Source organism: Anoplophora glabripennis, unplaced genomic scaffold (assembly GCF_000390285.2).
Source record: "Anoplophora glabripennis isolate ALB-LARVAE unplaced genomic scaffold, Agla_2.0 scaffold5, whole genome shotgun sequence".
Classification (NCBI taxonomy): Eukaryota; Metazoa; Arthropoda; class Insecta; order Coleoptera; family Cerambycidae; genus Anoplophora; species Anoplophora glabripennis.
In genome coordinates this window covers 2,110,489-2,134,593 of record NW_019416525.1, presented here as the reverse complement: position 1 = coordinate 2,134,593, position 24,105 = coordinate 2,110,489, and the positions used below count along the sequence as shown (strand labels likewise).

At 34.2% G+C, this 24,105-nt stretch overlaps 1 protein-coding gene across 1 annotated transcript in view; it reads left to right on the top strand.

Annotated features, from left to right (window-relative positions):
* Positions 1 to 24,105, top strand: part of LOC108907339 (neuronal PAS domain-containing protein 4) — a 53,825-nt gene that overhangs the window by 20,320 nt on the left and 9,400 nt on the right. Inside the window, exon 3 of the mRNA XM_023454855.1 lies at positions 709 to 770. Coding sequence (XP_023310623.1) covers positions 709 to 770 — 62 coding nt within the window. The remainder of the gene's footprint in view (positions 1 to 708; positions 771 to 24,105) is intronic.

Sequence of the window (24,105 nt, the reverse complement as noted above, 5' to 3'; positions counted from 1 at the left end):
TGTTTGGATTTAATTAGTCCGGTGGGGAATAAATTAATTTTCAGCTCGGGTATCATCCGAAAAAGTTATGTAAAAAGTATCTTGATGTTGCTTCATCTGTAATGTATACGACGATGAATGTAGATTATAGATGTCATCGGACATTTATTGTTGTTCATAAATTATAAGTAATGATTATTGCCTCGGCCAGCATTAATGATTCTATATTCCTTTGGATTTGGGTTCGGTTTTTATAGATGTTTACAAACGTAGAAAGAGAGGCAAATAGTGTGAAGTACCTGGGCATAACTCGTTAGCATCCCGTCAAACAATTGAAGAAAGGCGCTTTCAATTATTAACAATTATGAGGTAAATAACTCCCTTAGAGCTAGTTTGTAGGAATCAGAACAAAGAATCTATTGTCTTCTTTGGTAGAAACGTTCTAATACAGAGGTGTTTACATTTTTAACCCATTAGTTTTTAAATACTGGTAAACAGGAGAGTGTTAAATGCTCACTAGTAGCTTTTTAACTGTTGTTTTTAACCTTCTTTTGATAATAATTTTGTCGCTCCAGTCTAGAAAACTGAAAAAATTGTTTGGACGGGATGGGGTGTTTTCCATGAAATTAAATTGCTGTCGGTGAAAGGTCAAATGACATGCAACACCAGCGCATCCGCCACTTTTAGCAAACGCTGCGATTTCTAATTGAATGTTCAATTTTGTTTCAGCTTTCAAATGCCACGATGTGGGTTTGCACCAATCACCAACGCCGAATATAGGATTCTCTAAGGTGAGTGACGAATAGTTACTACGTTTTTAGTTTTAACCTTACACCATGCAATAACAGTCGTATTCATGTAATATCGGGATCATCGATTGCTATACGCGGTGGTGACTAACGGTGTAGAAATTCAAGCGAGATTAGCTCTCATACAGGGTCTTCGGATATGTCAAAGGTTAAGATGTTATCATGAAGTTAGATGACTGTGTTCCTTATTGGAATTTCAGCTTACGTTGATGTTTATATAAGCGATTTTTTGTCCGGTGGTTTTTCTGAAAAGCTTATTGCGATATGGCGCGGTACACACTGTAAATCGTTCGATAGATATAACCGTTATTAAAATGTTGACGTTGAAAAAGTTAATGCAACTACCAGCCTTCTCGAAAACCATTTCTAAATCTAAATCTTCCGTAATAATAGCGGCAGCGCATTCTGAAATCGCTGTACGGTCATGTAATTTGACTCGAATATCAAGATGTAATATGCAGTAGTTCACACAGAACATGTAGTAGAATTTATGAATACACAGACATAAGCTATAGAAGAAGTAAATACATATTGTTTGCCGAGCACGGCCTGTTATTTGATACTCAAAGACAGTAATCGATTTTCCGGAAGTGGTAGTAGACGGTATGCTAACCACTTCGCGTTCTAAAAAAAAAATGCCGCTGAAATATTCCTTGGGTGCTTTTAATAAAAAAAAAGAATAATGACTTTATTAAACGACATTGTTTAAAAAATATCGGGACAACAAGGTCGGAGGGTCGAACGCGACGGAACCAATGCGATTGGCTCGAGTTGGCGGGCGGAGCTTTCTGTTGTTTCGATTTGCCAAATAAAACCACTGTAGTGACGTCACACGCTCAACGTTAGGGCTTTATTATCTTGACGTGACGGGTATACGGGGTGTTATTTAAGTACGTGGCCAAACTTCAAGGGGCGATTCTTTAAGTGATTCTGAGACGAAAAGTTTATATAAACATAGGTCCGGTAATGCTTCGTTTTCAAGATACAGGGTGTCAAACTTTAAAAAAAAAATCGTTTTTTCGTAAAAACCTTAATAATCCTTTAGCGGATTATGTTGAAATTTGGCAGTGTTCTTTATGGTAGAAAGGGGCTAATTTAGATTAAAGTTATTAAGGTCAGTGGCGTAGCGGGAGGCACCTTAACCAATCTTTCTGACAAAAGAAATGTGCGCCACTGACTTTTTTTAAACTTTTATAATTCTTTTCGCATTAAGCAACTAAAAATACAACTTTTTGTCACTTGGATTTTTTTTGTATCTTGCTTCCTTTTTGGAATACGGATTACCGTCGGTTTAGCCGAAGTTCGCGGGGTATATTTAATAAATATTTTTAGCCGCATTCCCGTAACCATCCTAGAATATAATATTATATGGTACCTTATTGCAAACGGCTATTGCCTTGCCTTCTTTTACATCTACTCATCCTACTAGAATTATGTATTCAGCGGTTAGAGTAATTGCTGTTTATCCGATGCGTCTTAAGACCATCGTGGGAAATCCACGGGTTCAGTTCTTAAATGAAACAATTACCCACTTGCGTGTTCGCAACACATTATTGCCAATCCCGCATCGCGTTCGGTTTTTATTTTTCTATATGTGCCCCTCATATTCATATTTTGGGCGGCATTACGCGCCCTCGAATTTTTTTCACACGGACCCAGCTCCTGCCCATCTCACTGTCCAATAGATGTACAGGGCGTCCAGCCTAAACCGAACATTGTCGGCCGAAAAGGATGGTAAAACTTTTGTGAAAATTCTTAAGTTTTGGATTAAAAAAAAAATATTTTTCCCTGATTAATAAGCTGCAGGGTACTTGAGTTGACGTTCGACACAGTTCAGGCTGGATCCGCAGGGGTTCTGTAGTGGCCTTCGCGTTGAATTTGGGAATAGGGATTTTAGGGAAATTTTCGAAACTGTGGCGAAAATCTCGTTTCCTCCCTTCGCCTTCCGCTGCGTTTGGTGGGTCTTGAGTTTTGGCGGGATTCTTACCGCAGGCTTCTTCGATTATTTTGGAAACTTGCGTGAATCTTGGAACTCTCCCATTAGACAAACGAATATCAACCGTTTTTCTCGCCTCCTTCGAGCATGTTAATGGTCCACTCTACCATTTACTTCGCATGATTGCGACTTGATGCAACGCCGCTCCGATGTTGCGAAATCATTAATTTTCCTTAATTACACTAAAATTTGCATGTCAGTTTAAACAAACCATAAGCGATGCATTACTTTATAAATGATGCGGATAAAAACTGTTATTTTTATGCATGCGAAGGTGTTGCGATCGACTGACAGCGTAAAATAGCTAGCGAGTGTGTCTGACAGCTGTCAGGGTAACTAGTTTTTTTAATTGGACTTCGAGTGTGAAATATTTGTTGTTGTTTATATTTTTCTTCTCCTAAAACTCGCCTCTGTGACCTAAAAATCGTTTCGATTTTTGTTTCTGTTTCGAGACATTATTAATTACAGAATGTCAACGAGCTTTTGAATTTTCATTACCGTACGTCTATAGCCATCACGGTTAATGTGGCACTCGCTGAAACGGGCTTATTGTTTTAAAGATAGATTACGTTATGCTTTAGGAAGTTAAGCGCTAGATGATTAACGACTTCCAGCCGAACAAAAAGTGTTTATTTTTAAAATATTATGCAATTTGTGCAGTTGCATTAAACTATATATTACGTTCCGAGTGGAAGTTAATGATTATTATTAATTACTCACGTTTGCCTTAAAATGCGCCGGGCAATTCATTAACTTGTTTACTTTATCTGGATACATATTAAAGCCATCCTCCTTTGCTATTGCTTGTAATAAATACGATTATTTCAGAGAACATTTTGAATTGCCCATAAATTGTCATTCACAATTTGATGGCTAAAATAATGCCAGGTAATAGTCCAATTAAATAAGCCTTTAAATCGAAATTTTGGTCAACTTGCCTGAATTTTTGATATGAGTTAGTTTGAGGTATGTTATAACAATAAGTGACAGTAATTGTTCAACCCCCGGCCAAGGGTGAAAAAAAGATAAAAGAAAGGAGTTTTTCAAGATAACTCAAAACGGGTAATGGCTAGAAAAAAAGTCGTATAAAAGTTGTAAAGCATACAATTCTACATAAAAATTACTTTTTCTTGTATTATTAAAATTAACAGAGTTAGGGAGGCTAGAAGTTAAGGGAAGATTTCAGAAATTTAAAAAAATCATAAGCAGAAAAATGAATGAATTTTGTATTTTTTTTATCTACTCTAAAAAATGTAACCTTTCTTTTCAGAGAAATAGATATATTTTTTGATTTTTAATAAGAAAGTTATAGCGATTTCAAATTTGTTGTTCACCCCCCTAAACAGAAATTTTAACGATAACCTCGAAACAGGTCAATTTAATTTTGTCAATTTGCTTACATAAATCATATTTTTAATTCTTTTTAAGTACGATTTTTTTTAAATAAAAATATAGTTTTTCTGAAATAAAAAATAAGGGTAGCAACCCCCAAACACGGAATCACTTGCGAAATATTTGTTTTTTATCATAAGTAATTTCCATTTTGTTTCATTTTAAAATATTGGTTAGAACCTCAGAAATTTTGAAAAAACTGTTTTGGCAGCTGAACTTTGAGGATGTATTTCACCCCGTAAATATATTTTTCCGCCGATAAAAAAAACGTGTCTCTTTACTTTTTTTTAGAGTAGATTGAAAAAAAATACAAAATTCATTCGTTTTTCTACTTGTTATAATTTTTTTAAGCTGAAATCTTCCCTTAACTTCTAGCCTCCCTAACTGTTAATTTTAATAGTACAAGAAAAAGTCAAGATGCCATTTTTATGTAGAATTGTATGCATTACAACTTTTATAAGAAACTTTTTTTCTAACCCTTGCGTCTTTTGAGTTATCTTGAAAAACTCCTTTGTTTTATCTTTTTTCACCCTTGACGGGGGGGTTGAACAAAAAATTACTGTCACTTATTGTTATAATATACCTCAAACTAACTCATATCAAAAATTCAGGCAAGTTGACCAAAATTTCGATTTAATGGCTTATTTAATTGGACTATAATACAGAGTGAGACAAGTTACAGTTTGGTAGATTTGAGATACAATGGCTTTCGACGAATAAAAGCAAAATCGGTTGTAATTTGTTTTACATCGTAATCAGATAGTTTGAATCGCTTTAGTATTAAGTAACTTTCTTTAAAGAGGTTTTAATATATGGGTATAAATTTATATCATATTGTTCCCCGCCCACATGCCTCTATTACATAAATTTATATGTCTACAGCATTTATCATTTGTTCCTTTTATCTTTATTATGCAACACATGCCTATACAATTATCTCAGTAATAATAATCAATCGTTAATTAGGTATAAAGCGTATGCGTACACACATCATCCAGTTATTATTCGCTTGATCTACATTTGAGGATTGTAATTACAATGTGATTAAATAAATGATCACGGTATTACACGTCGTCGTGCGACATAACTGTAAATTTTTCGCCTACAGTTTGTTGTACTTAATGAAGAAATGCGACAAAAATAAGCAAACTGATCTCGCTTCACTTTTGATCCGAAAGAGTAATTTGATTTAAAATTATTAACAAGAAATGTGAACGGTTTTTGTGTTAATAAACTCTGGTTTCCCCCAGAATGTCAGGATTTCACATTTAAAATGCAGATCTGGCTCGTATACAGTGCGTTCGATCGTCAACGACGACTCGAAAGACGTGTAAAAATTGTATCGCGGCGAAACGGCGCGATTAGAGATGTTACAAGTGGGGTCACTGCGTATATTAACCAACCGAACGTTAAACAAATGTAGCGTAAAATGTAATTATGTTAATTAACCGTGTAAATCTCATCTCCAATCCATTCCGCAGCGTTTAATGTGGACTACAGGGTCATTAATTGCATGATCTGCTTTGGTCGACCTTTTCGATATCAGAAAAGAAAGTATAACCAACCATTCGACGTGGTGTAGAGAACTCGAACGTATACCTAATAGGCAAATCAGAGCGAGCCGTGTCTAGGAAAAGATCTTCGTTGTGGCAACGGCAAGCGCGCCAACTTAGCCGAGAAAAATTAGCGCGATATTTACGGCGAAAAACGGAACTTTCTAAAATGAGTACGCGAATATCTCAATTTCAGCGTAGTTGTAAGACGCGAGGACTACGAAAACGAATGTAATCCAACGAAAAAAGATGATATGATAATTTGTAGCACTTTTGGAGCCATTAATGCCACACTAGTAGATGTATGAAATATAAAAACGAATGTAATGTAAAAGATGAAGAAATACAAATTTTGGTAGAGCCTCTATTTGAAAAAAAAAACAATCATTTGGATTTGTTTGTAGCACTTTGAGAATCATTAATGCCACACTGGTGGATGCCTGAAATACATATATAAAAACGAATGTAATCCAAGGAAAAACCTGATGAAGAAGAAAAAATTACATTCTATTTGATTAAGAAGAAAAATTAGTCGGTGTCAGTTTGTAGCATTTTTGGAATCATTAATGCCACACCAGTAGATATGTGAAGCTTAGAAATTAATGTAATGTAAGGAAAAGACAAAGAAAAAATATTACCTTCTGTTTGAGCCTTCATTTGAAAACAAAACAATTGACAGTCATGTGATTAAGTGTGAGATAGGTAGAAGAAAAATTAAATTTACACCAATTTGTAGCACATTTGTAAGCTTTAATGCCACACTTGTACATCTATGAAATATAAATATACTGTAATAATAAATTGATGAAGGAAAAGAAAATATTCATTCTGTTCGAGCCTCAATTTGGAAACAATTGACAATCGTTTAATGTAGAAGAAAAATTAAGGTTAATATTTGTAGCACTAATGCCACACTAGTGGTCATAAGAAATATAAAACCGAATGTAATATAAGGAAGATGAAATAGAAACTACACATTCTGTTTGAGCATCAGTTTGATTAAATTTGATGTAGAAGAAAAGTTAGAGTTAATGTCAGTTTGTAACACTATAAGAAGTATTAATGCCACTCTGGAGATGTAAGAAGTATAAAAACGAATTAATGTAAGGAGGAAAATAATGAAAAAATACGTTCTGTTTGAACATCGATTTGAAAACAATTGACAATCGTTTAAGTCGTTAATGTCAATTTATAGCACTTTGGGAACCATTAATGCCACACAAGTAGATGTGTGAAATATAAAATTGAAAGAAAAGTAAGGATGAAAGACGAAGAGAAACATTCTGTTCGAGCTTCGAAATTTGAGGTAGAAGAAAAATTAATGTTAGTGTTAATTTGTAGCACTGTTAGAAGCATTAATGCCACACTACCAGATGCCTGAAATATAAAAACGAATGTAATGTAAGGAAGAAGATGAAAAAAAAATATATATAGTTTCGTTTGATCCCCAAATTGAATGCAATAAAAATAAAACTGTGCGAATTTGTAGCACTTTTGGAACTATTAATGTCACACTAGTAGATGTGTGAAATATACAATCGAAAGTAAAGTAAGGATATAAGGCGGAAGAAAAACTTTCCGTTCGAGCTTCGAAATTCGAGGTAGAAGAAAAATTTGAAGTTAGTGTTAATTTGTAGCACTATTAGAAGCATTAATGCCACAACAGTAAAAAGAAAAATAAAAACGAATGTAATGTAAGGAAGAAGACGAAAAAGAAAATATACGTTTTGTTTGACCACCAAATTAGACGCAATTGACTTGATTTGGTGTAGAAGAAGTGCGAATTTGTAGCACTTTTGGAGCCGTTAATGCCACTACTGCCACACTAGTAGATGTGTGAAACTAATGTTGATGCATATTCGTAGCACTTTAAACCGCCAGTGCCACTTTAAATCAGACACACGGTATTTATTGGTAAGAAGCGGTGTGTTCGAAAAGCGGACCAGAGACGAGTGAAAAAGTTTAAACAACTCGGTGGTAGGTAAGGAGAGTTGTGGAAACGTTAATGACGGGTCGAGTGGCGCGCATAAAAAAATTTGACAAACGATTACGGACCGTGTCGCGAAGTTCTGGAAAAAAAAAAAATCGGTCGCAAAATTGGGATCATTAGTGGAGCGTAACGGGCCTGGCCGAGTGGCGTGCGGCGGGAGAGGCATATGGAGAGGAGAGGTCGAGTAAATTGCCGGACCATCTTTATCGAGAGCCCGAGCGCTGGCGCTGGGCTAGTAAGAGAGCCGGAGCGCTAGTTCAGGGCACTCGGGTGGATCTGTATCGTGAATAGCGCGGGGTAGGGGGCTCCGGTGGGGTCAGCGCGTGACCTCAAGCCGAGGGGTACGCAGCTACTTTCCCACGGACCCGCCCGCAATATCTACCGCTCTTCATCTGACTCTAGCCTGTCATTAAATATGGCAATATGTGGTGAGGCAATCCAGATACATGAACAACTGTATCGATTAAAATGTTGATTAGGCAATGCTCTGTTAACGCGTACGTAACCGCCGTTCGTAAATTCGTGGAAATGTGTCCTCGTAACCCATTACGGCATCAAACGCAAGCCGGGATCTAGGGTAGTGATTGTTATTAATTTTCGTTTAGTTTTGTTACCCGCCTACCGACTAGCCGTACGACTTGGCAATTAAAGATTCAACTCCTACAACAAATATTAAAACTAACTTTTACTAGTAGTCCAATTAACTAAGCCTTTAAATCGAAATTTTGTCAACTTGGCTGAATTTTTGATATGAGTTAGTTTAAGGTATATTATAACAATAAGTGAGAGTAATTTTTTGTTCAACCCCCGGCCAAGGGTGGAAAAAGATAAAACAAAGNTATGTCTATTCCAAGGTTGCAGACTTAAAGTTGTGTAGAAATTCATCATTCCAGATATTTCGTTCTAAATCACGTGATTAAGTTTTTTTTTGTAATTATAAGTTTTTGCTATGTAAGTATCCGCGAATTATGTGAATTATACGACTATATATTTTTATTGTAATCTGCCAGTCCCAGGTAAAATACCGTTTAAGTTTAACGAACTCGCAAGATTTGATTTTAGCCCCAAGATGTAAACATATCACGACTACAACCTTCATTCATAATGTTGTATTTTGATATTTACTAGTAAGCATTGCGTACCTTATCTCTATTATATCTCAGATTTATTTTACGCTGAGGAGTCACCAGATGTTTAATTTGTTGTTATAATTGTCTGGACTTTTGACATGCCTATTAAGTTTCCAATCACTAGACTACGTGGCAATTAGTAATTATAGCATTGCGAAGTTTTAGGGTATTTACAGTTATCCACGAAAATTTCAGTTTAATTTGAAAATAAGTTATTATCTTTCAACTTATTGACGTTATTGTCATAATATACCTTAAACTAACTCATATCAAAAATTCAGCCAAGTTGACAAAATTTCGATTTAAAGGCTTAGTTAATTGGACTATAGGGATGATCCCATCATTTATATTCGCATTGGTAAGAAACGAGTTCTAGTATCAAAGAAATCTCTGTTTAATACAAACCTCGAGTTGGTGATACAAACAAAATTCGTTTTTCCTTTTGTTTAAGGAGGTATATCGGGTTTACTCAAATGCACAGATGTACTTGAAATTTATATAGCGTATTACCCAGTGCTCCCTCTGTGCGTCATATTTTTTTGAAATTTTTTTTTAATCTAGATTTTCAGATATTGTTGTTGAAAGTTGTTCATTTTAACATATAGGTTTATATGGAAGATGGACGCACGCGCCTCTTTTTTGCCCATAACTGAGAAAAAATGTAGAAATTGTGAAACAAAACTTTTCCATTGATAGTACTCAGTATTATCTTATTTTTGATGTAAAACTAATGTAAGTTTTGAACATAGTACAGCTGTATTAATTAGAAACAGAAACCAATAATTGCATTTCTGTCCGACTTGAGGATTAATGTGGCAACGTCGCAATCAGCTGACAGCGAGGGGGGAATACATTTGAAAGACTTGATAAAAACGAAATTGATTTCAAACATATACATTTTTCCTAAATCCCATGTACATTGTTATCAACAATAAATTATCCACAACAGATGATTTTTTGTAACGTTTTTAAAAAACTAGATTAATTAAAAAAGACTAGGAAGCTGTGATATATTTATTGGAATAAAAAATACAGTTGATAAATCCTTTTAATATATTTAATGGTTTATAAAAACATCGTAATCATTACCCAGCAATATTTAGGGTTACATAAAGTTTTTTTTACTTGATTAATATTATTAGTAATACTTGAGATAAAAGCATTTGTACTGAATAACAAAGGAACATAAATATTTCTCAGCAAACTTTATATCTAAAAAATTAGTTATAGTTGCAAACTTTTTAACATTACTAAAATAGAGATTAAAAACACGAACAGTGAGTAATAATGTAATTTCTATCACAGAACCTTCAAAATTGCATCCAACATTTTCTACGACTTGGACGAGAGATGGGCCCGAGTGTCATTTCATTTCTTTAGAACTAAATTAATATAGTTCTCGTTGTTTTACCAGTTCACATGATTTACGGATTTTAAATAAAGGATACAAATCTTCCCGAGGATAATACGATACACTTGCTATATATAATAATTATATTGTACATAGTTTACACACAATACATTTTTGAACGCGTACGCATCTTTACCCGAATTTGACGCGCAATATCTCCGATGTCCGAGGTCTGTAGGTTCGCAGTGTGTACAACTGCTAGTCAATTATTAGCGCTGTTGCCACATCCACACAGTCTTTATGCGTTAATTAAATATAATTTAAAACTACTTAAATATGATATTTTTATGTTGTTAATTAGTCAATATGTATGCTATGTGTATATGAGTAGATTTCTTTGCTATATAGATAATGTTTATCGCAAATAATTTCAATATATTTTAATTTTTTCAAATTGGCAGCGGATTTTAGTACCATAAGAAAAACATAGGACCCCCCTGCGCTCCTCACTTCCCTCGGACCCCGATATACCTCCTTAAATAAAAACAATAAATTTTTAGTTGTGATATATTTTTTCTTTTATAAAATACAAAACTAATTTCATTTATAGGGTGTCCCAGAAAAGGATGCCGATCTGGCCAATTTCGAGATAAAAATAAACTCATGATATGGGAAGTTACTTCACTATTTTTGTCATTTCAAAGAACATTTGTTTAAGAGTACCGGGTTCAAATCGGTCGGTTTTCAAGAGTTGCTGCGAATCTGTCATAGGTTACTTTTTTGAGATACATATGACCACAACTTGTGTTTTTTCATATGGAACGCTCTGTATTTTATTTCCCAAACGGAAAGAGGGCTAAAAATGCATTTCAAAAATATGTACTTAATTTTTTTGCAGATTTGCGGAAAATATAAAATTTTTAACATACCAGCAATATTTAAGTTTTCTGACTGAGAAGGCTCTGAAAAACAAGTAAGTTTGACGTTTGACATTATTAGAAGGGTATTAACACAAATCAAAAACGGTCCTTTACTCAAATTAAGCCGAATTCAATTTAATAAAATGTTTTAATCTAAGAAATGACACATTCGCAGTAACCCTTGGTACTTAGCGCAGTCTTTTGTTTTGTTTTTTGTGATACTTTTGTGGGTGCTTATTTTGAGAAAACGAAGATTTATGAAGCTACACTATATATACCTACTCTAAAAACGTCGCTACAATGCATCGTTCCAAAAAAAATCCCAAAATTCCAAATTAGTAATTAATATTGGCGTATTTGTGGTCACATTAAATATTTGGTATTTTAGTGGCGTGCAGCAGGTACTTACATACCAGTATGTTTCAAAAACCTTGTAAACAATGTTTGATAATTCAAACTTTCAGTAATCCGAACTACCTTCGGCCTCAATTAGTTCGGATTATCGAGGCTATACTGTAATTCTCTTCTATTTTTAAATTTGCAAATAATATTTGCTTTGCATTCGCGATTTTCGACTTGAAATCACATCTGGAATGTGATTGTGCGAAATAGAGTACTTTAGGAAAATAGGGCCCATGTTTATTGTTTTATTAAATTTCTGAATTCTATTCCGGGGTCTGAGAGCAACATACGTTCGACTCGTAATAATAAATTAAAGTTAACATAGTTGTGTATGCAGCTTTAAAATCTCTTCGCGCGAACAATAACGTTTGAAAATGAAGATACAGTCCGATAAATTAGCTTAACCTTCGGCGGGATTTTTGCTGGCGCGTTAAGTGTTTGCCCAGGATGTAAAATCGTTTGTTCCTTAACGATTGCACCTCAGGTGAATAATAAATTTCATTAAGTCATTAACTCCGGTTCATATAGCCTCTCCGCAATACTCAAAAACCTATAAATCAGGAATTATAGTAATAGTAAAAGTTAACTCAGACATCAAGTTTAATTGGTAAGTTGACTTACGTAATTAAATATACCACACCTATAAAATTAGACCGGTACATTTTATCTTTTTCGAAACATCGACAGTGTAATCTGTTGCTCCGCAAGTCGTAAAGAAATCAATTCGTAGATCCTTGTAGCGTTACTGAGTGCGTATGTAAGTAAAATCAGGACCTTATTTTAAAAAATCCACCAGGTGATGTTTATATTCATCCCTGTAAAGTATCAATTTGGAAAACAATGTGTTCCTGATTTTGGTCAAATCTGGAATATGTCTATTCCAAGGTTGCAGACTTAAAGTTGTGTAGAAATTCATCATTCCAGATATTTCGTTCTAAATCACGTGATTAAGTTAATTTTTGTAATTATAAGTTTTTGCTATGTAAGTATCCGCGAATTATGTGAATTATACGACTATATATTTTTATTGTAATCTGCCAGTCCCAGGTAAAATACCGTTTAAGTTTAACGAACTCGCAAGATTTGATTTTAGCCCCAAGATGTAAACATATCACGACTACAACCTTCATTCATAATGTTGTATTTTGATATTTACTAGTAAGCATTGCGTACCTTATCTCTATTATATCTCAGATTTATTTTACGCTGAGGAGTCACCAGATGTTTAATTTGTTGTTATAATTGTCTGGACTTTTGACATGCCTATTAAGTTTCCAATCACTAGACTACGTGGCAATTAGTAATTATAGCATTGCGAAGTTTTAGGGTATTTACAGTTATCCACGAAAATTTCAGTTTAATTTGAATATAAGTTATTATCTTTCAACTTATTGACGATGCTTTCCTCGATATACCCTTCAGCCACACTAATTAATTGACTTCCATCCTCCATGTCTTTTAATTGTTTGAATATTAGTTCCACTATCAGTGAGGAAGGTGGCAAACGCCCTCCTCAAGCAATGGTCAATGTAACTCCCCAATGAATCCCCAATTGAATCTCCAATTGGATCTCCAATTGGACTTTCAACTGGATTCCCAATTGGATTTCCAATCTCCATAAAATCGTGTTGGATTTTTGGCGTTCAATCAGTCTTCATTCTGACAGAGCAAATCTCACCTCTTCATGTGTAAAACTTTAATTAAACACACTTTGCTCTGGTAGATAACTAAAAACAAACAAGGGCACATCCTGTATCTTCCTTGGTCCGGGGTCAATTGTTATGAAGCAGTGAAAGTGTAAATTGAAAGAGACCATAAAAATTTATTGCGTATATTAAGACAGGTACACTACTCTGAGTCGTTTTGTCGTTTATGTGGCGCGCTTGTTTGACAACTTTTTTTTTTCCAGTAAGGTACTGTTATGGCTGTCTCTGTCGCCGATTTTATTGAAATTTTTATGTCCAATCGAATTATTGATATTCTTAAATTTGTCGTCGTTGTCAATGCAGCAGAAGAGCTTCTCGTCCAGATGAACCAGCATCCAATTTTTCTAGGGATATGAAGTATCGGTTGTGCTTCAAATTTATTCTCAAATTCGATTCATGGATGCGTACGGACACCTTCACTGGCTTCAATACCAAATGGACGTGAATTTGCAAATTTCAGGCACTTAAGAGGCATTGAGAATACCAATTGACGCTTATTAAACTAATGATATGTTTAAATGTGGTAATCTTAGAAACTTGGATGCAGAACAGGCTCATATTAGCAAGTATATTATTTCATTTGGGCAACGCGAGAAGCGTAATTTAATAATGTATTATCTTTATACGTCTGCTCCAATATTGCAATATCGCCAGACTAAATTATATCTGATATTATTTAATGTATTTAATCATAATAAGATCTTACAATAATAATTTGCATAGTCATCAGAATAGTTGCGTTGCTCTCGCTTTTGAAGAGAATATGTCTGAGGGGTATATACATATTTCCAAGACAAGATTGCGTTGATTGGAAGGAATGTCTGCAATGATTATTTACAGAAAGTATATTGAATACTATATCAGTACTGTTTATTAAATTCAGTACTATGTAACATGTTCATTATCTACACAATCAAAGGTACTTTGAAGATAACCTAAGATTTACCTCCAAAAGTTACACATGTGATAGTTATTGATTCTATAAATACAATATTATGTTACGGCTCAGATATTCTATAGGTTTTCTATCGATACCTTGTCGAAGAATGTTATTAAAAAAAATAACTGACTAATACGAATTGTTCAACAATTATTAAGAAACAGTAATTAGTTGTTGACGTAATGCTGAAAATAGTAACTCAGAAATAAAATATATTACGCTCTTACGAGGAAAACGTTTTTAACTTGCTACAAGCTGAATAAAATTAATATAAATTAAATGGTTATGGCCGGTGTTATGGCTTGCAACATTTGCATTCGCTTGTGTTTTCTATATAACCTAATAAAATTGTCGTTGTCTCTGCGGCTAACGCAAAAGTCTCACACTGTTCTTGGTAAAAAAGTTGTTTACTAAGTCCCCCACAATTTTATAGGTGTTGGGTTGAAACGTTCCTAACACGCTCATACATCAGTCAAAAAAATCAATCAGGAGCTGTCCATCAATTACAGGATTTGAAACCATGTAATAGTAAAGTGTAATGTGAGTAATTAAAGAGCTAATATCGGATTGACAGACTAAATAAGTTAAAGTTATGTACTTGTACTTTTACTTTATCTTGAAGGTGTTCAAAATGGAATTCTAGCAAATGAAATCAAGGAGTGCTCTTTGATCCCAAGAATCTCATAGACAAGATACGTAACTGACGGTATTGCAGGAAACGACTATTCTACCAGCTAGGAACCCCGACTAGCATTGAATTATATCAATAATAACTAACAAAAATTAAAAATGATGTATCTAATATAATTAACTGGAAAATGTTAGTTAAGGAAAAATGATTCTTGATCAAAACTAGGAAGTTAGAGAACTTATTTGAACCCGTTTTAACGAACGTAATTTTTTTGCGAGGACCGTTTTATTCTGGGTGGCATCTGTGTGTGCGTTGTGCGATATGCCCGCTGTTTATTAAAATTCGGTACGCTTATTTACACATAAAAGAAAAATGTACTTAAATACGAGCCAAGGTGGGCGTGCCCTCCGTTGATGGAATGCTTTGCTAAAAACTGGGAAGAACTGTTATCTTAAAACACTGTGGGCGTATATTTTAGTAACGCCCATTCCGCTCACAGAACGCTTTACACATCATATTTATATGTCAAAAATATATAACGAGCGAGCACACATTGCTCACCCCTCACTTGTGAGGCCTTCATCAGTCCCGAATCCGTTTTGGTAATACACAGCGGAAAGCACAACCGTTAATGATCACAACATTTATAGATTAATTACTACCGACAAGCTTATTTCCAGCAACATGCTGGGGTACAGTTTCTAGCCAAAGTGTATTTAATTGACATGATGATCTTTAATTTAATTTTGCACTTTTTTACCATTTAACGTCACGAGGACATTTTATTTTTCCACTCGACCTTGTTGTACAGGGTAAATCTTAAAAACTGGTCGAAAACCCGTAAATTAATTTTGTATGTCTTTTATGTTTATGTTTTTTATGTACTGTAAAATTATTTAAAATTAATTTTTGAACCGTTTAGAGCTTTGTTTATTTTGAAATTAAAATTTGGATTGAGGTTACTTCATAGTTTTTTTAAACTAGAAATAATTTTCTTGGCTCATGATTAGGCATGACTCCTTGTTTCCGTGTGGTCGGTGGTTAACAAAATGTTTTTCTTCAAAGGAAAATAGTATCTCCGTAAATACTAATTTGACATTTGTGCTGTGTGTGGCATTTAAATTACAGCGGAACCTCGATAATCCGAACTAATTGGGACCGAAGGTAGTTCGGATTATCAAACATTGCTCACATAACCACCCTTCAAACTTATATTTCAGTGACTTAAGGAGGTATATCGGGGTCCGAGGGAAGTGAGGAGCGCAGGGGGGTCCTACGCTTTTCTTATGGGACTAAAGCCTGCTGCCAATTTGAAAAAATTAAATTCTATTGAAATTATTTGCGATAAACATTATCTATACAGCAAAGAAATCTACTCATATGCACATAGCATACATATTAACTAATTAACAACATAATAATATCACATTAAAGAAGTTTTAAATTATATTTAATGAACGCATAAAGACTATGTAGATGTGGCAACAGCGCTAATAATTGACTAGCAGTTGTACACACTGCGAACCTACAGACCTCGGACATCGGAGATATTGCGCGTCAAATTCGGGTAAAGATGCGTACGCGTTCAAAAATGTATTGTGTGTAAACTATGTACAATATAATTATTATATATAGCAAATATATCGTATTATCCTCGCGAAGATTTGTATCCTTTATTTAAAATCCGTAAATCATGTGAACTGGTAAAACAACGAGAATTATGTTAATTTAGTTCTAAAGAAATGAAATGACACTCGCGCCCATCTCTCGTCCAAGTCAAAGAAAATGTTGGATGCAATTTTGAAGGTTCTGTGATAGAAATTACATTATTACTCACTGTTCGTGTTTTTAATCTCTATTTTAGTAATGTTACAAAAGTTTTGCAACTATAACTAATTTTTTAGATATAAAGTTTGCTGAGAAATATTTACGTTCCTTTATTATTCCGTACAAATGCTTTTATCTCAAGTATTACTAATTATATTAATCAAGTAAAGAAAACTATATGTAACCCTAAATATTGCTGTAGTGGATAATTTATTGTTGATAACAATGTACATGGGATTTAGGAAAAATGTATAAGTATTTTGAATCAATTTCGTTTTTATCAAGTCTTTCAAATGTATTCCCCCCTTGCTGTCAGCTGATTGCGGCGTTGCCACATTAATCCTCAAGTCGGACAGAAATGCAATTATGGCTTCTGTTTCTAATTAATACAGCTGTACTTTGTTCAAAACTTACATTAGTTTTACATCAAAAATAAGATAATACTGCGTACTAGGTATCTATGGAAAAGTTTTGTTTCACAATTTCTACATTTTTTCCTCAGTTATTTGCAAAAAAAGAGCCGCACCGTCCATCTTCGCCATATAAACCTATATGTTAAAATGAACAACTTTCAACAACAATATCTCAAAATTTAGATTCAAAAAAATTTTCAAAAAATATGACGCGCAGAGGGAGCACTGGGTAATACGTTATATAAATTTCAAGTACATCTGTGCATTTGAGTAAACCCAATATACCTCCTTCGAAACTTTCGGAAAATCAATCGAAAAGAAATTCGGATTATCGAGGTTCCACTGTAATTGCAAATATGAAAATGTCCGTTAGGCGTAAAGAGCAATGAGAAGTTTTTAATAAACAACAGCATTTTCATTGGACTAATCGTTTCTTATGTTCGCGTATAATGCGATAGGTACAGCGATGCTGAAAGATCAAGTATGAATGTTTATCTCGGCTAGTGAGGTATATAATTTAATATACGAGGAGAATCCGGGTTGGGAACCTATTACTTTATGTTTTTTAAAATATCGCGTGAGAGATTCTGGTGTACTACCAACTAAGGCTACTTATACATGCAAAGAAATTCTTTTGGTGAGTCTGTCTGATTTTAAAGATAAGTATGTTTAACCTGACCTTATCAGATGCAAGCCTAACAGTGTACATTCTTTTATATAAACATTACCTCAAATTATATGTTTATATTTTAACTTAGACGTATTTTAACTCAAATTAGTAACCTTTATTCGTACGTAAAAGATTTTTTCTTCGAGATTGCTCGAAATGATTAATAACCCGAAGCTTAAGTAATTCCGCAAATTTTTCTTGTACAGTTGTTCCCACTCGCGGTGTGGCTATTAAAGGCGTTCTTTTTGGATTCGGTGCTGGAAAAGCAGAGCAAAACGAGCATGACCAGAACACACCCCATATACGCCCCATCATTTTTAAGCCGGCGCACTTTTTAATTTATTATTTGCCTTATAAAAAAATTAAAGGTTCTACACTCTTAAGATCGCCGAGGCCGATAGAAGATCATTAAAGAATATATTACACGCTGAGAGCGTACTTTACGGCAAGCGCGTCGCTCGAGAGAGAAGTGTTCCATTCTAAGTTGCAAAGGCGCAACCTCGAAATACTTGAGGGGATTGCGACATTCCCAACTTCTCTTATATCCGCGACGGGATATTTTCCAACTTTTCTACTACATCGAAAAATGAACATGTGTTGAAAAATACGAGATCCGCAACTTTCCTTTTTCCATTTGGACCTTTACAGAATCCCCCATATTCGAGTTATAGATAGTGGTGGTTCGGATTATCGAGGTTCTGCTAAATAAAATTTCAAATTCAAATTTAAGAAATATATATTTTTAGTAATAAACATTTCAATTTTCTTTGCAGTTGAAGTAAACTGCTACAGTAATAGGTAAACAAGCAAATAAATATTTAACTTTGTTTCTAAAAATGGAAACCGAAACAACTTTAAAATGTTTAAAATGAGCCCTTCCCTCGGCTACGCCTATGAGGCAGCGCATTAAGCGCAAGGCAAACCAAAGCAAGTTCCTTCTTTCATAGCCAATACTAAATTAAGATTTCCAATCAGTTTTTGGAATTTTATATTGTGTTTATTTTGTACTTTATTGGTTCACGGGTTATTTACGACGTTTTAAAGGATGCCCACTTTGTGCTCATCCTGCGTCCTTGTCTTCTGCAGTAATAAGTTTATACTGTGTGGCCAAACAAGCAACGGTAGTTCTTCCAGTATTATCCTTATATTTATTTTATTTGAAGATTGAAAAAAAAATACAGTGTTAAATACAGGGTGTACTTAAATTAAGGGGCAATATTTCTACAGGGTGTCCTATGTCGAAAAACATTACTTTTCCTTTATATAAACGTGGGTCCTTGTGTGCTCAGTTCGATACTAAAACGAAATTTTCATCACTTACGTTCCAACACTGGAGGGGAGTGGGGGTGGGGAGTAAAAGGAAGAGGGCCCCTAAGGCCGGTTTTTGGCCAAATTTATTTTTGGCTGAAAAAAATCTGAAAAAGTACCTACTAGCAGTACTGAATCGTTTCCACCATAAACAGACCAACCCCCTCACCCTCCTTTCCCCCTCCACCCCCTTAAATGCCGGCGAAACCATCGCTTATTAGAGGAATCTTTAAAGAGTTTAGAGATGCGAGCGAAAGACATTCAATTCCTATGAATCTTACTTATGACGAGTTTTTTGGGTCGCTGATCACGAATCTGGTCTCAGAATCACGAAATTCAAAATGGCGGATCCAATATGGCGGACAAGAAAAGTGAAATGTCTTCAAAATGCATGATTTTTTTTGTAATGGGGTTTTTTGGGTCTATGACTACGAATCTGGACTCTTAAATCACGAAATTCAAAATGGCGGATTCAATATGGCGGAGAAAAAAAATTGAAATGTCTTTAAAATGCATGAATTGTTGTGTAGTGGGGTTTTTTAGGTCCCTGATTACGAATCTAAAGGCAAATTTTGAAAATTCAAAATTTCTTGGATCATTGATTACAATTATGAATTCAGAATTACGAAATTCAAAATGGCTAATCAAATATGCACAAACATGTATGAATAATTATTGATTTTTTCTTTCGATTTATTCGATGTAAATGTGTGTCATCTCATTGGAAGGGAAAGGAGGGTGAGGGGGTTGGTCCGTTTAGGATCGAAACGATTCAATATTGCTAGTAGGTAGTGCTCTGATTTTTTTGACATTTTACTGGAAAGTATGAAATGTCAAGTGTTTTAGTCAAAAAAAAAGGTCCTCTTGGTTCATATCGGTAGAATGTTCCATTTTTGTGTAAAATCCGTTTAAAAATAACGTTCCATGTGTTAATCACCGGGAATCGAAATTGTCAATATTTTCTATTGTAGCTGGTCGTAAATTTGCATGACAGTTCAGTTATTTACTTTTTGCGAATTGTTATTTTTACAGAAATTTATTATTTTTAGTAAATTATTTGACAAAGTAAAAAAAAAACAAATGAAATTATTAAATAGTATTACAATAAACTACTAAAAATAACTGAAAACAGATTCCAGCAAACTAAACCGCATCTTTCTAGGTCGCAAAAATAAAAATTTTGCGGGCTGTTCGCCAATTTCAAAAGTCACGTGACTTAAAACGTGTCCTAACAAAGTCCCTGTATATCTTTTTAACCGTTGAAAATATCGAAAAACTAACTCTGGCGTCCCTCGAGCATTTCGTTCGAGGATTCCAGCAAACCAAACCGCACCCTTCTAGGTCGAACAATATAAATGTTTCGGGCTGTTCGCCAATTTTAAAAGTCACGTGACTTAAAACGTGACCTTACAAAGCCCCTCCATATATTTTTATCCGTTGAAAATATCGAAAAACTAACTTTACCGTTCCTCTACAATCTACATAGTTTGCTATAAGATACACATATAATACAACCTCGATAATCCGAACTGAATTCGTTTCAGTTCCAATTTCCAAAAAGAAAGAAATATTTATCGTCTAAATGGGTTATGGGTAATATGGTTTCCTTCGACAAAGAACCTTTTCTTTCATTGTTTAAAAAATATACTATAAATGTTTTTATATCGGCATTTTTTTTAAATTTGAATTTATAAACTAGAACCTCGATAATCCGAATGCCGGTAATTGTAGAATGCGACAATATTATTAAATTTTACTTTCATAAAAATGATATATTTGCGGTGTCAGTTAAAATTAAATTTGTAATTTAAACAATAACCAAAACGTTGACTTTTAATATTCGATTGTCTGTTATCGGAATGGACCGTGGAGTTTGTACACCGTGTATAGAGCTATCAGTTGTGAAAATGTATTCGGAGAGCATTTTATTGTTTTATGCAGCCGTGGCATTAGCGTGTGTATGGGTAGGCACTAAATATTGCAAACATATAAGTCAGATATGTTTGAAGATGGGCAAAATTTATTGATTCGATGAAATCTATTGTGTAGTGACGCCAGGTTAAAAAATATAGAATGCTTCTCATTGAATAGAAGCAAATTATGTTAAAATAAACAAAAGGTAGTTCTATAAAGTAAGTTACAGCTTATCAAAAATCAAGTGAGCACTGCACGATTCTTAGGATCGGAGCGTGCTATGGTTTAACCTAGAAAATAGATTTGTACCCGATTGCAAATATTGTAAAATATACCCGAGAAAACATCTTAGGAGAAGATTAACATATTTTACGGGTTTGTTGGGTATTATAAATTTCAAAACGCCGACTATAATGTCTGTATTTGCTTGTATTATATGGCCGTTTTAAAAATATATTTGTTTACGATCCTTAAAATTGTATGCCGTGAAAAATTCCTTTTCAATCAAGTTTACATACTTACCCGATTAGCACAAACTCGCAGGCATTTAATTCTTTATCGATCATTTAGTTCCTAACAAGTCGTTCGTTCAGAACTGACAATACAGGCATAAATATATTCCCGAATCCGCTTTTCCTTCTCACCATTAATTACTCCTTTTCACTGCTCCTGTAAATGGTTCACGCAAAGCATTTGCATCTGCTGCACTATCTAATAAAACAAATTGCTTTTTTCATTATATTTGTTTGGCTTCGTTTATTAAACAACGTAAACCGCTTGCGGTCGACCGTTCTTGAAAATATCTTGTTATTTAATGAAATTTCGTACGAAAAGGAATACCGATTACGATAATCTTTATTGAACATCGCTGTTGTTACGGATATTAACGGCGTCCCGAGCCCGATGCTTTTTTATATTCCATCCTCTTTATATCTAGCAGATTAACTAGGATATAATTTATAAATGCGCCCGCGAAGATAAAATCATGAATAACAATACAGGAAATAAGGCTATGTTGACACTTTTTCCTTTGAGATCGTTCGTTATAAAAACCAACAACCAGTTCCATATACAAAAGCACGTGACAACGTTGTTTTTTTTTTATCTAGTGACAAGTCCGATAGGTCCATTTCTTAAAAGTTCTTCGGATAGCAAATAAGTGGATTGATCACAACTAATTTTATCGAGGCATTAAAAACCACTATGTGAGATTTTATTGGTATGCTTATTAGGCTACCTCAGTTGTCCCCGTTTTGTGTAATATGGCTAATGGACCTAACAGGGTAAATCCGATAACGGTTGAAAAATATCGTAACATTAAATGTAACTCATTCGAAAATGACCGATGCGGTGTTAATTTCATTTTATACGTTTTTGCGGTGTGATAAATTTAAACAGCATAATGCAATCTTTATGGACGTGCTTTATCAAACGGGCATACTTTTCCAGTCGTTATTTGTTATTGTTCGCAATATAAAGGCTACTACCTGAAGTCGTAAATGCACAGGCGGAATGTCATTATCAAAATAAACTTATCGTCAATCCGTTTCCTTCAACACCTTTTGTCACGGGGACGATTAAAAAGACAGGTGAAATTGTATATTCGGTAATGTATTTAATTTACAACTTGTTTTTATATTCCCCCTCCTCCCCCTAAAAATCTGGTGAAAAAAATAAGACCGACGGCTTTAAGATTAACCGTGAAAAATAGTGTATAATTTCGGAGCATTTGTGACGTCACACCACTCTACTGGCTCAAGTTATTTATTTGGTAGTATGGTTTAAGGTTTTTTAAATTGTAGTAAATCATAAATCCATTGTATCGGATGTGCATGAGTTATACGTCGCTCCAAGGTTCAATAGACTTGTTTTTTTCATCTGTTTCCAAAATCAAGACTATAATATTGGGATCTTAGTATTCCTTTTTCTTGTTTTAATTTGTGCTATTTATGTGTTTTAAATCTTTTACTTAACTTAACTTGTTTAGTTTGTCCATTTGCTTGCTTTTTACGATTGTTTTTGTTTTATTATTTTAACTTTATATATGTAAATAATATGTGTGTAATTAGCCTGCCCGGTAATTGGTATTTAGCTGTTGGGCAGATGTATCTTAAAAATAAAAATAAAATAAAAATAAATAAATAAAAATAATTTTTTCGGCATATTATCGTTATTAGGGCTGTCAGAACTGAACCGCGGGACATAGGCGTACGCGTTATTATTAAAAAGCAACAAATTAAATTGTCTACAATACACCATCATAAATATCAACGGATAGGATCTAATTACGCAACATCCGCGTCATAACAAGCAACAGTATACTAACGTGACGTGAACGTGAAAAGCATTCTGAGGCAGCGGCTCGCGCATGTCTCGGTTGACTCGCTTGGCACGCCATTGAATTGCGGCTCTCTCTGACAGCCTTAATCATTTATTGCACATTAATTTATATGCGAATGTTATAAATTCTCTTTTTTCCTCTCCCACAATTATAGTAAACGTTTCGAAAAATCTTTTTTTTTTTTTTCGTTATTAAAATTTGTAACGACGTTTCTTTTTTAATTGGGTTTGTTAGTTTAAATTTGTGTTTTTGTCTGATATATGAGCTAGCTACGACCTGTGGTATGACGTCACGCCATGGCTTCCGTGCGTTTTCCCGCTCTCCGTTTTTATTAATTACTTTGAGGGAGAAAATATTTCCGCTTTTTTATACAAAACTAACTACGATCTGTAATTTCTGTACGTGAATTTTAAAAAATATGCTAAACAAGCCCATTAATACACCAACATCGTCTCGTGCGAGCATACTTCTAAACAATATGCAAGTCCGTACCGAAGACGTTTTTTTAATCGGTTGTAACGTTCATGTGCGGTTATATTCGTCGTATCTCGACGAACGTAAATGCCAATCTATTCGTTACTCCGAGTATAGCAAATTAAAAGTAAGAAAGCGCTGCGATTATTAATATTATAAATGTCATAATAATATAAATTTATGACATCAGTTACTTGTTGAAAATATTACGGCAAAGTATTAGACTATGCAGACTGATATCACTGTAGATGAATATATGAATATTAATACGGTATTATCCTTAACTAATAACAGTTATTAAAAGATTAATGCCGTAAAAATACATATTTTCCTTTCAGATTCAGTCGAATCACATTGCA